We start from the raw sequence: 15114 nt of genomic DNA, 5'->3' as shown, positions 1-15114 counted from the left end.
GATTGCACCGACGCCGACACCGACAGTCTGGGTCCAACTAGCCTTCCCGCCGCCCCTGCTCGCCACCTCCAGACAGAGATCTAACTGATGCAACACAGCACGCTTGAGCTCACCCCTTTCGGTTAATCGTGCCCGTCATATTTCCTCCTTCACAGTACCCACAATTGATGCCTGTCAATCAATGGTTGATTGATCAGACTGTGAGACCGTCAGCTTGCCCGGCAGACCACGTTCCTCTCCCCCACCCTCCTCTCTCCCTTGGCAGTCGGTTACGTCGACCATTCCAAATGAGAAAGCTTGGCCCCATCGATTCTGTCGATCGGCCTCCCCATCTGGCTGGATGTTGACGTTTGGGTCCCACGTAGAATTCTTCCCCGCGACCACGAGCCAGTCCCACAGAGACGGAGACGGAGACCCGTATAGCACTGTAGGGGTGTTTTGGGGGAACAAGTCTTAGACCTAGCTCGGCATGTAGCCCATCCGAGATGAGGAGTCACACCCCATTGGAAGGTCTTGCTGATGATCTCGGGATCCTCGTCAATCTAGGTCGGCGATCATAAACATGTACAGGGGCTTGAGTCAGCATCGCACACTCAGTAACCAGTTCCGCGTCGATGGTGCATTTGCTGGGCAGCGCCGCCGCTGTGGTACCAATGTGTCAAACAATGGTCCCCAGGTCGATCCACCGCCCTGAGAAATGTCAGTCACTCCCACAGACTACGTAGATACTGGACTGTCTATCTACTGCGTACCTTCGTCCTGCATGGCAATTAGGTAGCGCTTGAAGGCGCCGCCTCGCAGAGCCTCCTCAACAAAAGACGATGACAGTCTGTGGGGAGATTGATGGGATGCGGCCTCCACTATTGTTCCACCGCGATGAAGGAACTTTCCCATTGTCCGACGTCCGGAGTCTCGCGGCAAAGCCCATCATCACATTTGCCCGCCCGTGGATGGCCCGGTCAACCTGAGCACCTAAAATACATTGTGTGTAGTACTGTGTACTATGAGCTTTCGTCGCTGCCTATGCACGCACGTCCCACGTCGTTTCCAGGGTGGAATGGCGATCCAACGTGATGCGTTGTCGACCTCCACTCCTCCCAAAATGGTATGCATGGTAAAGAGGCAAATACCACATAATAGTACAGTACTAATAAGACAAGAGTGGAGGAAGCCCGCAATCCTACTGCCACCACCCCCTGCTCGCCCCTGCCCCAAAGAGAGCAAGGTCGCTCGCTTGGGCGCATGGTACTTTGATACCTTGGCGCACACCGCCGCCACCCACAGAGAAGGAACTGGAGACCCACGGCGGGACAGCGCGTCCGGAAGGATTCGGCCAGAGGTTTCGCCCAAAGGAAAGCAGGGCAAGGTGCGGCCGCCAGGATTCTTCGCAAAGGGGGGCCGCTCGCCTCGTGCGAATTGGCGGAAGACAACACATGCTCACACCCCTACCCCCGGTCAGCAATTTTGAGCCTCATTCCCACACAGCGTTCGGGGTGTTCTGGACTCCCCAAGGACGTGGGATGGGGACGGCTTCTGGGTAAGCAAGGGCGAGGACCACTGTCTGGCTAGCTGGCTGACTGGCTGACTGACTGACTGACTGACTGACTGACTGACTGACTGACTGACTGACTGATTGGACTCGCAGCGATTAGGCGATTATAGTAGGGCGCCCGTAGATGGTTGCCCCCAGGCCCAGGCTCCCCGGGATTTTGGCCCCCAATGGCCGTCATGGCACATCTTTCTGTTGGCGGATTGTATGGTGCCTTGCCTGCTCATATGCTTCTTTCTCAAGTCACCCTATCGATTCTATTGTCTAAGTTTACATGTCTACACCACTCCCTAGGCATCCTATCCCGCCCAGTCTAGTCGCTTTCTTGACAGCTGGCAACGCCAAAGCCACTCCCAAGAATCTAGTCTTGTTCCGCTGCGGGACGGAACGTCCGCCCTCCGGGGCTCGGGACCTCGAGGTGCGCCGCGGGTCTGGGCCGCCAACACAGTAGTTCTACTATCCAGAGTCTGGCGTCACACCTCGACGTCTTCACGCCCGACGTTGTTGACATAGCAGGCATGTATTTCTCATTGCCCCCTCAAAGGTTCTGAACCTCGGCTCGCCAGCCCCAGCAGCCAGGCGCGTCGTCCGCCGTGAGCAAGCGCATGCCCGAAGCCCGGCAGACCTCGATGGAGACATGTCTCACAGCGCGCACCTGCTCAATGCTTGCGCCGCCGTTCAGAGCGCCCCTGAGGTGCCCTTTGAGTTGGGGGTTTACCTGTGCCCGCATTAGCCCCGGCGCTCGTTGCCGCTCAGGCTGGCGCCCAATCCTGTTCTAGTTTCCATATCTCCCCCCACAGCGACTCGTTTATGTCCTTTGTTCTTCTGTCGGGCGGATGGGCGGGGAGATACCTTACAGACGGTGCCCAGCGCGCTACGTGCACCCGGTCAATCCCATCCCATCCCATCCCATGTCATCCTTCTACTAGATCTAATAGACGCCCTTTCATGCCTAATGCCCGACGGAAAGTAGGGGATTTGCTGGGAAATGAAAACTCACATCCTGCGGTATCAGGCCCGCGATCATGACGAAGGACGTCTCGGCCTCGGATAGCACCTCCGTTGTACTCAGTACGTAGCCGTAGGTGAGCCGCACGGCGAGGCCAAGGTCCTCGGTGCCGCAATGGTCCAGGGAGGTCATGACGCGCCCGGCGACCTTGCCATAGCACTCGTCAAAGAACCGCCTGCCGCGCTGCAGCACCTGTGGCGCTGGCGTCTCGTAGATGTCCCGCCGTCGATTGGTCGGCGACTCGCCGTGCGGCTCGTCAAAGCATCCTGGCGGCACGACCTTCTTGAGCTCCTGGAGGGCGTTGATGGTCTACATGCACGAGGACAGACACGGGTCAGGACAGGACGGGTCAGTTCGAATGGGTCGCCAGCCGAGGCGGGCCTCAGGGGGTGAGGGGGTCAGGAGATAGGAAGGGGGTTGTGCTGCTAGCCGCGGGCGTCGTGATGTGCCCTTTCCTGCCTGGCTGGCTGGCTGGCTGGCTGGCTGGCTGGCTTGTATGCTTACCTTTGGCAGCCCGCCTATGGCGGACGCCTTCAACAGAGCCTCGCGGAGACGTCGCGCTATTCTCAGTTGTCGCCCATGATCTGCGACCGGATCTGCGACTGCGTTCGCACCTGCGTCTGCTGCAACGGCATGGGTGTAGATTGCCTGGATCTCATCTGGCCTGTTCAAGACGCACAGTGTGGTGGCAACGATGGTGTACCACACGTCGTCTGGTAGGCCGGGCTGGCTGCGCAGGGTGCCCAGTAGCCGCGGGGTGACGGCGGTGGGTAGGTTTCCGGACATTGGTGGTGACTTGATGTGAAGGAATCCTTCCTTGTCCTCCACAGGGACAACGGGACCAGTTGGGGGCCGAGATGTACCTTTGGCCGTGCTTTATTACGGCACAGCTAGTAGCGTTTCGACAACCGCGGGCTTCGGTGTCCAAGCTTTGCCGGCAATGCAACAAATGACAACATCGCGGAGTATTGTTATCAGGCAGCACATATCGGACATGGCAACCACTACGGGGCATTTGTAGAAGGATCGCGAGAAGCGCGATCCAAGTGGATCTGGAGACCAGATGTGACTCCCGGGGTGCGAAGTTCCCAGCCGGCAAAAGACCAAGACAGCATCATGGCCCCCAAATTCGGGCCCTGGAACCCTTGACGTGCTTCGATATCCCCCGGTTGCAGGGCCGATGGAAAGGGTGTTTTTTTTGTTTGGGGGGAAGGGAAGCGAACGCAACGCAACGCACGATCCCATCGTGCGTACCCCCATAGGGAGGCCCCCACTGTCTCTTTTCGTCCGTTTGCCTTAAATCCTGGCGGGTAAGAACCCAAATCAACAAACGAGAAAGCGGGCCTTTGACCAAAGGAGCATGCACTGCGATGTTGTGTGTGTGGGCATGGGGCACGAAGTAGAGGAGGATTGGGGGCCTAAAGCCACATCGGAGTGTTTCTGCAGGTGTATCTAGTGTCTACGTACTGCTAGTGAGCCAGTGTGTGGAGTGAGAGTGGGAGTGAGTGGGAGTGAGTGAGTGAGTGTGTGTGTGTGTATGCAGACTCGCAGGCCGCCGAGAGACCCAAAAATAGTGGGCTACCTGCCGACAGACGGGCACTGCCAGACCAGACCGCCGATGAGTGGGCTATGCTGCCGTGTGGCGAAGTGCTTGCCTTTAGGGCTGTGTGAAACGACACCTTTTTTTGATCGCGCGAACCGACCGCCCCGAACCCGACCTGCATGCAGACACGTTGTTGTGCCTTAAATTTTTTTCCTTCTTCTTCTTTTTATTGATTCTTTTTCGGCTGTCGCCCTCCTGCATCCCTGTCGGCTTGTCGTCGCCTCGTTCCCCGGGCCTATTGGACAAGAGGCTCCGGTGTTGAGACACACGGGCGGTGGGGAGCTATTTTGAGCTTCTAAAGGGTGAATTGGCAGGCAGGCTGGCAAGCAGGCAGGCACTTTGCATACGAGGACGAACAGGAGGTACTGTGTAGAGGGCTGGCTGGCTGACGGGCACACGGCACAACGCACAACCGCAAAGGCAAGGCCACGCAGCACAGCACAGCACAGCACAGCAAGAACCAACACGCATAGGAAAGGGGGCTCTGCTCGGCCTTCCCAAAGGCACGAGCAAGATAGACTAGATGGCGTTGACCTCTCGCATCACCCTCACAGGTGCGCCTGCCGAGGATCCAGAGGACCTCTTCGGCGCATCGCTTGGCGTAATTTTCCCAGATGATGTGATGAACCAACGTGAGTGCTCAACGTGAAAGATGCTTAGGGGAGTGTGCCTTGTTGGGTCTGTTGGTGCGCTTGAATGGGATTGTACCATATTACTGTCTATATTCACCTGCCTGTTGGCTCGCGAACCAACATGTCTTGTCTACAACAGGCTGTCTGTTACCGGCTCCCATGCGCATATTCCCTGTCTACTATCACATCTGCCAGGGGCACTTTGCCCAACACAGAGAAACATTGTACTAACGCCTCGCAGATGGTGACGCCGACCACGGGCTCCTGTATCAGTCACCGCATCTCCCAAAGCCCTTGCATATTAGCGTGGCAGACCCCAGCGCCGACGATGATCGCCGCCTCTTCAGCCACTACCTCTGGAACGCCTCGCTCCTCCTAGCCGAATTCGTCGAATCCGGCACCCTCGCCCTGGGGCCGGAGCAGGGCGGCGTCACGAGCCCGTGCGGGCCCCCGCTGGCCGCGTTCGACGTCGCCGGCCAGTCCGTCCTCGAGCTCGGCGCGGGCACCGCCCTGCCCTCCCTGCTGGCCGCGCTCCTGGGCGCCAGCCGCGTCGTCCTGACCGACTACCCGGCGCCCGTCGTCATCTCCAACCTCCGGGCCAACGCCGCGCGCAACGCCCGGCCCGAGCTGTCGCCCTCGTCCAGCCTCGCGCCCGTCGAGGTCGAGGGCCACGCGTGGGGCGAGCTGGGCACGCCCCTGGCCGAGAAGGGCCGCCGCGCCTTCGACAGGGTGTTTGTCTGCGACTGCCTGTGGATGCCGTGGCAGCATGAGAACCTGCTCAGGTCCATCGAGTGGTTCCTCAAGGACTCGGCCGAGGCGAGGTGCTGGGTCGTCGCGGGCTTCCACACGGGGAGGGAGAAGATGCGGGATTTCTTCGGCGGGGAGCGCCTGCGCCAGCTCGGCCTCGAGGTCGAGAACATCTGGGAGAGGGACTGTGATGGCCTCGAGAGGGAATGGGTCCTGGACAGGGGCATCGAGGACCCCGTTGCCCGGAAGAGGTGGCTTGTCTTTGCTGTGTTGAAGAGGTCTGGGTCTTGAGGTAGTACCATTGACGGAGGAAGCATCGCAGGTCCTGTGGGATTTCAATCGATTTTACACCCCAGCGGTTTGGTCAGAGTCCCTATGGCCTGGGAAGGTGCTTGTCTATCGAGTCCCTGGGAGTGAGGCTGTCCTAGCCGATGGCCAGCATCAGCCGGGACATAAACCGCGTTGCACTCTGGCTGAGTTGTATCAAACACACAGCCGCCAGTTGGCGACAGCTTGAGGGTTTCCGTATCCATAGCCGCAGGCTCACGGTCCAGTTTGCTGGTGGGTGTGAAGCCGAAAAAGCAATAATGCGTCTCGACCACTTGCAAATATCATCCAGCATAGAAATCCAGAAACACTATCGATCTGAAAATCCTCCCTCGCTGAGAGCCCTTCGCGCTTTGACCAGTTCCCCGGCCTGGTTGCCGATGACTCTCCGACTCACTGGATGGTAGCTGATGGGAAACTGATGCGACGCTACTTCCATGGGAACGACAGCGCCACGCCGAAGGAGGTGAGCAAGATAAACATCACGGCGCCAATCATATGGGAGGCCTTTCGGACGAAGAGCCGCTGGCTGACGACTTGGTGTACCGAAGTTCATACACATGGTGATTTCTGACAGTAAAATGGTCTTGGAGGAAGACTTTGATGGGGGATCGTTGAGCTACCCGCCCTCTTTCATGGGCTCAACGCGACTTCTATATGGATGAAGACGCGCGATCTTCCCCGGTGCCGCCGAACCGTAACCAGTATGCCCGGGTAGCCTTCCAGGCCACGAGGCCTACCATCACCAGATTACAGGGTCAGCAAGCGACACTGCCTCGTTCCACACAGGTCAACATGAACCTCGATTCCTTGTTTTTCCTATGCTTCAATCATCTCACTCAGCACGATGCCCACGATATTTTCGATTCCTACCTTGATCAACCATCCGACTCATCACGATGCACACGCGATCTTCGATTCCCCGCCGGATCACGATGTCCGGCATGTTCTCCGGTCTCGATATCTGGAACCGCGTGGTGTGACAACGAGGCACGTCGCAAATGAGACATGATCCCTTTCATTCAGGGTCCTGATGTGTCACGTCGCACCGAGTGGAATCGGCGTGGTCGAGAACTTCTTGCTTGCAGCTTGTGACCTCGAAATAGCTGACAGCGTCTGAATGGGAACAAGACACACGGAGGGTGCCGAAGTTGCAACCGTTGAAGGGTCTCAATAGTGTTCTGTGACAGGAGGGGTGAGTAGGAAACATGGGGGAATGTTCGGTTAAAAGCCGTGCCAGCTGGGTGGCTCTCGCACTCTTGAACCTGTCGATGCTTTCCAAGAGGACATTGAAGATGGCTTTTCCAGAGCACAGGTCCTGTGATCTTGCCCGGTTCTTAGTTCGAGGACGCATTTCTCTCTATTAGCAGAAAAGGGACGTAGATTGATGTCGTTACTTCGTCGAAAAGCTTTTCCCTGGTCCCCAATTATTCTTCATTCAGCAGCATGCCCTGTAGTTGCAAATTGTGACTGAGTAAATACATGCGAAGGCCGCTGACGCTGGCCACGTCAAAAATGTCTGAATCCACCCTATCAAAAGACCTTGTTGATTTCCCAGGTTCTCATAGAGATTTTAGCCCCGAGTTACCATTCTATGGTACTTATTATTCTGGTCACTTTGGGAGCGAAGACTGCGCATCGACAATAGGGACAACGAGTCTTGGCTTGAATGGTGACATCAAACACAGTTGTCGGGATATTGGCAGCCGCCGTCTGGATGTTGATAGGCGCTCGTAATACGTGTATGCGCGAATAGTGTGTCAGAGCCTGGAGGGCGACGTGGGCATTTCAAAAGGTCGTGGGAAAACGGTAGAGGCATGATGGCGACTTGCTCTCAGCCGAACCATTGCGAAGCTGCCAGTTCTCGAAACTGACAAGATGTAGGCGCAGCAGCGTGCGGTTTTACTGCAAGAGTCCTTCAGCCACACTATAGAGAATGCGAGCATGTAATTAATCCGGTGTATTTGTATATCTAATTACTGTGCTGGATATCACGGCACCTGGCCGACCTCAACCGCCCGTCTCAACCGTGGGCCCCTTCTCATCCATCTTGGCGATCAGGTCGTAGCTCACCCGCAGGTTCTCTGCCGAGCTCAGCCTGGCCGCGATGTCAGTCTGATGCCTCTCCGCGACCAGCCTCCTCAGCGCCGTCGCCAGGAAGCCGGCCACGACGTCCACGGACCACTCCTCGGGGATCTGCTCCAGCACGTCCATGACGTCGAACCAGCCGCCGAACCGCTCCAGCAGGGCGCCGGTCTGCTCGACCCTGTCGCTGACGTCCTCAATGGCGAGGAACTCGCCTAGCAGGGCACGGAACAGGCCTGCCTGGGTGTCCTCGGAGGGCAAGGACTCGCGCCGGCCGGACTGTGGGATGTAGATGCTCGCACCGCCGTAGAGGCAGTACGACACCGCGGTATCGTAGTCTCCCAGACGATGCACGAGAAGTCGGAGTGCCTCCTCGTGCTTGCGCTCGCGCCCGTCAAGAATGATCGCTTCGGGGACCAATAATTGCTCCTCTGCCTTCTCGGCAGGTAGGGCCTTGCTGATTCTCGAACCGATGGCCTTGAAATCATATTCATGGCTCTCGCCAAGTAGCTGTAGCAGGCGTAGCCGGCTGTGCCAGACTTCGTCCTCTGGAGGGGCGTTATCCTTCAGGAACTGCCTGTATGTCGGTTTTGGCGCCTTCAGCGCCCTGTATGCTTCATATGTGGAGGCTATTGCCTCACGAGCTTGGGGTGATGATTGAAGCTCATTGATGACGATGTCAAGGTAGTATGTGATGAGCTCATTCACATATTTGGTGTGCCCCTTTCCAAACACAAGGTGCTCGAGGTAATATTTCACGGCATCGGGTGCCTGCTCGCGCAAGATGCCGACGACGTGCGCTGGCTCAAACTTGGGGGCACGGCCCTTGTCGTCTGCAAAGACCTGCACACCAAGCTTGGGGTTGCGGTTTGCCAGCCAGACACCGTATTCTTGCACGAGAGGCTGACTGCTGATCTTGGAGAGGTATTCGCGCACACGCATCTCACCATCTTGAAATTCGCCACCATTGTCTTGCTCGCCCTCAATGATGCGCCTCCATGTAGCCAAGACATCCGCCGTCATCTTGCGGCTTTGGTAGAGTCGGCTCAGGACGAAGAGACGGTTATAATGTTCGAGCAGATCCACAGCTCGGTCGAAACAGTCAACGCCCTTGTCGACGAGCTCGTAAAGCTCTGATCGAACGCTGCCGCTTTTACCCAGGCCCTTCGATGAATCTTTGTCAAGCTCCAACAGAGCCACCAGTAGAGCGGCATCCACGGTTCTGAATACTTCGCCCGCGTTCCCAGTGCTTGCCATGCCCTTCTTGCGTCGGACACCCCAAAGGTATGATTTGATAAATAGGAGAGTCGTTTGCCCCAGATTGTCGACAGTCTGGCCTACTTGAACAAACTTCTCAGACGCCATATACCTTTCAACAGTGCCTTTGACACCCCCAAATATCCAGATTCCTTTCTTGGTTTCGATGATTTCGTTCCGCAGACCTGGGATCAGGCCAAGAACCACTCTTGGATCTAAGCTTGAGTCTAGGAGAACCTCTTCCATGGCCTTGAGCTCAGGAGGGAAGGGCGTCTCCGTTGAGTGTAGGAAACTTGTGAAGAGGAGCACGCTTGCCCTCTGCTTTATGTAACTGAATGTCATGAACTCGAGTTCGGTTCTTGCATCTCTTCCTCTAATCGTTGCCAAAATGGAGAACAGTTGACGGCGTTCCTCCATTGTGTGAGGTGCCTCATGCGCCTCCATGGCTGTACGCTCAATGTTCGCATCAAGTTGCAGAAGTAACGGGTTCCTAACGGCCCACCATATGTGATTACCGGACCAGACTGCGAGCCGTGAAGTCGTTATGGCGAACCGCTTGGCAAAATCTTGCTCTTCTTCATTCCTCATGGCCTCCCAGCCTTCCGGCAACGGAGACTCGTCATCGTCTCTTTCAAATAGTTCCCTTTCTTTAGAGACTCTCTCCATCGAAAGTGCTGTCCGAGAATCCAAGCTTCTGAGTGACATTGCTGATGACTCGAGTTGACTTCCAGAAAATGGAGAGAACCTCTTCTGGCAGAGCTTGTCCACAACTTCCTGAAGATTGGATTCCTCAGTTCCCACGAGCGACTTGATACCGATCAGAGGAGTTTTAGCATCATTATAACTTCGGAGGGGGTCGGTAGGAGCCTCGAGCCAATGCTTGGTAGGTACCTCCTCTCCAACATTCAAGTCCCAGCGCTGTATCTCGAGACCATTATGGAGGCCATCTTGGAACTCTTTGGTCATTGAGGCAAGAACGTAACCCTCCTCCTCGTCACCCATAGATGGTCGTGAAGATGACAAGTCCGCGACCCCTCCATCGACAACTATCTCCTTAGGGTATCTGTCGAATTCCAGAGTAGGCCTCGTAGGGTCGCCGTCAAGGTTCACAAAAATGCCGATGCCGGGATCATGAGGTCCAGTGCCCGTCACGAGAAGAAACTCTTCAGAAGTGGGCGATACAATATGGGCCTTCAGAATCACCGGAGCGGCAGGAGCAGGCTTTGAAGCTTGCGTCACTTCGCTCGGAGGACTGGGCAAAGACTTGTCTGTCGCGACCAGGTCCTGGGTGGATTGTTTATCAGGGCTTCCTGATCGTCTCGGAGTATTTGATCCTTGATTATCTGAGTCATAGCCTTCGCCAGAGTTGTTGTTCTGCCTCTTCATGGCCTGAGACATGAAATTACCGAGACTCGTGCTCCGGTTGTGGCCATGTCCGTCATTGTGGCCTGAGCTCGAAGGCCGGTTTTGCGCAGACGAGGCGCTGCGCAGGATACCAACCTCGGAGTTTCCAGCAATGTTCTGAGCTTGGCCCATATTCGGCTGTGAGTCGTCGAGGGAAGAGATAGACATGAGAGGTATTTTCAGCTGGCGATTTATATCCAAGAGGGCGTAATTCCTCGAATCAGCCACACATGCTATCGTATCTCTCCGGACTGATATTGTACTACCAGCGAAATCGATTTGCTTGTTCAGTGTCAGCACACGCACAGCCTTCATTCCGCTTCCAGGCCTTTATTTCGTCTCACCTTGAACACCCTGGCGTCCTCACCCACTCGAACGACCTGAATCTTGCGGGCAAGCGACAGCAAGATGGTCTCCGCAGCAGGACGTCCGTCGCCATGGCCAATGTCCTCGTTCTCCGCGATGTTCAGATCCAAGCCTCCAATCCAGTAGCAGTTCTTGACTCGCACAGTACCGAAGACGGGGCTGAGCTCCGGTAGGGAGTAGAAGGTAACGGTGTTGTTGCATAGCACGCATGCCTTCTGAACCCGGGACAGGAGGAGGATCTGCTGGACCCCGGGTTTGACATTGCCGGCGACTGCACTCTCAATGTATGTCGGGCGCAATCTCGAAGCAAGGATGAAGACTGGCTGGCTGGCCCTGTCGGTGGGATCGGGGGGTATCTGGACGAAATGGAGGAGTTCCGAGGCAGAAGTGCCTATATAGAGGTTGCCACCTGGTAAATAGCAGTCAGCGTGGACCAATGGCCAAACTGTAGGTACCTATGTAGTCGTACCAAGATACTCGACGAAGTTGATCTTGATATCGTCGTTGTCGCCGTCCTCGGATAATGGCACGTCCTCAAGCAGCGTGCGCAACACGAAGGGCCCGGTCTCGAGTTGCCGTCGTGCGCCGGAGCTGGTATCTGCGGCTTCCTGGCTCGCTCGGGGTTCGGAAGCCATTTCCAGGCCACTTATGTCATCGCAGGCGCTCTATCACCATTCTCAGCGCCAGGACAGCAGGCTTGAAGCTCTGGAATGATGGATCGCGGCGCAATCGGCCGAGCTGTTGGGTGTAATCTGAGGTGGGCTGGTGTGGTGAGCTACTGCAGTACGGCTGCCTGCCACTAGAAGCTTGGCCCGCCTGCAGCTAGCTGGAAAGCAGAGGGACCCCTGTGACGTTCCCCGGATCGGCCGCTGGCACGTACATGGTAGGCTGGCTGGCTGGCTAACAGCAGACATGCCGCGCACTCCTTCAGTCCAGAAATAACACATCACCCGGGACCTGCATTCAACAACGGCGCTCGAGCTCACATTGCGACCTGCGCATGTTGTCTCATGAGCTCCAGCTCTCAAGCTGTTGACCCCGTCCCCGGAATATTTCCATGACCACAACGCAGCAACAATGGCCGAGTCGACCACCAACCAAGCTCCCTTGGGCCCTGGAGCTGCCTCAACTCTGGACACCACCAACAAGTTCCAGGCCGCCATCTCAGCATGGAGGAGTATGTGCTGCTCATCACACAACTCTCGGACTTCAAAATGCGCATAGCTGACTGGTTTAACCAATAGATATTGACATGACCACCCTGGTCTCCGGCCTCGATAACACGGCGTCCGAGATCGTGACATACCAACGAGATTCGACTGTGCAGAGGAAGGACTTGGCTCAGAAGACCAAAGACTTCAGGAAATCAGACGATGCTACCAAATTGTCCGAGATAAAGGGGCTGTTGAAAGGTATGTGGACCACTGTGTGGCCATTGTCGGCCTGAATCTAACACCTCGGCAGCATACCAGACATTCATCGACCTGTTGACGAACCATTCCAAGTCGATCAACTCCGCGTTCCTCCACGCCTACACATCTCTGTCTGATGCACCGGATCCATACCCATTACTCGAAGCAGCTGTCGACTCCATGCTTGTCTCCGAGGAGACTCTACCGAAAGTTACGGAAGAGAACGAGCGGTTGCAGGGCTCAGTGGCCTCGCTCACATCGCAGCTGGAAGAGACAGAGTCCAAATTGCAGTCGGAAAGAGAGGCTCGAAAACAGCTCGAGGAAAATCTTGAAAGCAAGGTGAAGGAGATTGAATCGTCTTGGATCGCAGTACTGGACGAGAAGAAAGACAACTGGGCGGCAAAGGAGAAGACCCTGGAGGACAAGGTTGAGAATCAGGACCGCCTGCTCAATGAGCTCAAAGCAAGCTACGAGGTCAATCAGCGGCTAGGCAAGTCTGAAGATGACGAGGACGAGCCGAGGGGCCATGTCACGAGCGCCGAGCTCGAGATGGTCCATTCGGATTTGGAACGAACGAGCATGAGACTGGCGGAAGTCGAGGCGCGCAACGAACAAATGCGGCTTGAGCTTGCGCAGGCCAAGTCACAGGTATCGAGCCAACAAGCCACGTCTCTGGAAGACGACCCAGGGTACATGCGTGTGAGATCTGAGAACTCATCCCTGATACGAAAATTGGATTCTTCAAGGGTAGAGAAGGAATCTTTGAAGCGAGACCTGGATGCGAAGTTGCGCACGCTGGAAAGAGAGGTGGCCTCGCTGAAGGAGGACCGGGACGCGTTGAAGGCAAAGGTTCAGAAATGGGGCGACTACGACGATATCAAGCAGGAGCTCGAAGTGCTAAAGAGCATCGAATTTTCGACAGGCGATGATGATGAGACCAAGGATCTTATAGACGACCACAACGGGGACGTCGCGAAAGGCAAGGGAGATACACTAGAACAGCTCCTATTGGCACGGAACAAGAAGCTGAGTGAGGAGTTGACGATTCTACGGGTGTCTCACCAGGACCTCCAGAGCAGATTATCAGACTTGTCGGAAGACATGTCCCGAACCAACGCGGAGCTTGAGAAGTCTCAACAACTGAACGAGAAGCTTGAGAACGATCTCGCCAACATCCAGTCGGAGCACGCTAATGCGTTCCCATCAGGAGCCTCGGTGGCGGGCACATATGTGAGCAGATACGCGCCGTCAATGGCCCCCGGACGTAGGAGTGGAGGGGGCCGTACATCACCTACATCCTCTATAATCAGCGGTTTCAACCCACGGGACTCGGGCGGCGAACCCGTAGGCGGAGGGTCAGGAATTCTTCCTATGATCACGGCGCAGAGGGACCGCTTCAAGAAGCGCAACGCGCAGCTGGAGCAAGAGCTCTCCGAAACCCACCGTCATGTCTCCCAGCTTCGGCAGGAGGTTGCCGCGCTTCAGAAGGACAACCTTAACCTCTACGAGAAGACCCGCTACGTGTCGTCCTACAACCGTAGCAACAGCACCGCTGCGGTGACCTCGTCCTCGTCGTATGCCGACAATCCCAACCCGTCAACCGTGACCATCGGAGGCAACGGCGGTGGCTCTGGTGGGATGGACCGGTATCGTGCAGCCTACGAGTCGAACATCAGCCCGTTCGCCGCGTTCCGTGGGAGGGAGTCCGCGCGGGCGTACAAGCGCATGAGCTTCCCGGAGAGGGTGGTGTACACGGTCACGAGGATGGTGCTGGCGTCCAGGACAAGCAGGAACCTGTTCGCGGCGTACTGTGTTGCGCTGCACCTGTTGGTCTTCTTTTCGCTGTACTGGCTCGGCGCGACGGACGCAGACCAGCATGCCACCAACTTTGGGCAGACGGCTGCAGCTGCCGTGGTCGCGGCTGGTGGTAGTGGTAGTGGTGGTGGGAGTGGTTCTGGGGCTGGTGGAACAGGACATGGGAATTGGAAGGAGGGTGCTTTTGATGGTAAATCATGAAAAAGAAAAAAGATCAGTTGCAAGAGAGACAATATAAGAGATACCGTCGGGAATAGCGACCAAAGCGTGGGAGCAGGAGGTTCCGGCGCCAAAGGAGTTTATCATGTGTCCTGCCACTCAAAATTCACGACCTGGACAGTTAGGGGGTGGTCTCATACAAGAGTGTGTACTCCATTTGTTCGGCAGTATGGTGTTGTACTACCAACAGGAGCACATGTAGGTCAATGCCCCCAAGTAATGTGGTGGTTACAAAAAGGAGCTGACATGACTTGATGACAAACAGGAGGAAGGCGGCCGGATGCCGGGTCCTCGGCAAAGCCGACCTTTGTGACTCACACTCTGAAAATTTCTGCTTCTCAACCCCCATACTTAAATTTACAACGCAAAGGAATTACAACAGCTACATAGCTCAGGGGAAGAGCGCCGGGCTCATAACCCGGAGGTCGCTGGATCGAAACCAGTTGTAGCTACAAAATAATCTTTTTTTGCTTTGTTTCTTGTGTTTTTTTGCGCACTTGATTCCATATACACTGTTAGAACAGCACCACCACACCCCAGGAGAAAAGAACTGCGAAAACATCGCTGTGAATCCTTGTGGCTTACTCAATTTCTGATAGAGAGAGAATGAAACAAATAAAAAGTAATGACATAAGAGGTTATCCCATAGAAGGTCATCCCAAGGGAGGCTATCCTAAGAGAGGTCTTCC

At 55.9% G+C, this 15114-nt stretch overlaps 4 protein-coding genes across 4 annotated transcripts; 2 read left to right on the top strand and 2 right to left on the bottom strand.

The window, feature by feature from the left end:
• Nucleotides 1–2087: 2087 nt before the first annotated feature.
• On the bottom strand, nt 2088–3344 carry J7T55_001898 (carboxymuconolactone decarboxylase; the record flags this gene model as incomplete). The annotated part of the gene is made up of 3 exons (XM_053142808.1): nt 2088–2267; nt 2550–2867; nt 3063–3344. The coding sequence occupies 3 exons, from the start codon at nt 3342–3344 to the stop codon at nt 2088–2090; spliced, it is 780 nt and encodes a 259-aa protein (XP_052994351.1).
• Nucleotides 3345–4684: 1340 nt separating this feature from the next.
• Nucleotides 4685–5831, top strand: J7T55_001897 (nicotinamide N-methyltransferase; the record flags this gene model as incomplete). The annotated part of the gene is made up of 2 exons (XM_053142807.1): nt 4685–4793; nt 5035–5831. The coding sequence occupies 2 exons, from the start codon at nt 4685–4687 to the stop codon at nt 5829–5831; spliced, it is 906 nt and encodes a 301-aa protein (XP_052994350.1).
• A 2046-nt stretch (nt 5832–7877) lies between these two features.
• Nucleotides 7878–11861, bottom strand: J7T55_001896 (uncharacterized protein; the record flags this gene model as incomplete). The annotated part of the gene is made up of 4 exons (XM_053142806.1): nt 7878–10895; nt 10958–11388; nt 11449–11644; nt 11823–11861. The coding sequence occupies 4 exons, from the start codon at nt 11859–11861 to the stop codon at nt 7878–7880; spliced, it is 3684 nt and encodes a 1227-aa protein (XP_052994349.1).
• A 195-nt stretch (nt 11862–12056) lies between these two features.
• J7T55_001895 (golgi membrane protein) lies at nt 12057–14874 on the top strand (the record flags this gene model as incomplete). Its single annotated transcript, XM_053142805.1, has 5 exons — nt 12057–12156; nt 12224–12391; nt 12444–14396; nt 14464–14623; nt 14691–14874. 5 exons carry the CDS (start codon nt 12057–12059, stop codon nt 14872–14874), a joined length of 2565 nt encoding a protein of 854 aa, XP_052994348.1.
• Nucleotides 14875–15114: the final 240 nt, after the last annotated feature.

Source organism: Diaporthe amygdali (assembly GCF_026229845.1).
Source record: "Diaporthe amygdali strain CAA958 chromosome Unknown NODE_12_length_1037015_cov_66_201586, whole genome shotgun sequence".
NCBI classification, from domain to species: Eukaryota; Fungi; Ascomycota; class Sordariomycetes; order Diaporthales; family Diaporthaceae; genus Diaporthe; species Diaporthe amygdali.
This window is presented reverse-complemented; position numbering and strand designations above follow the sequence as displayed.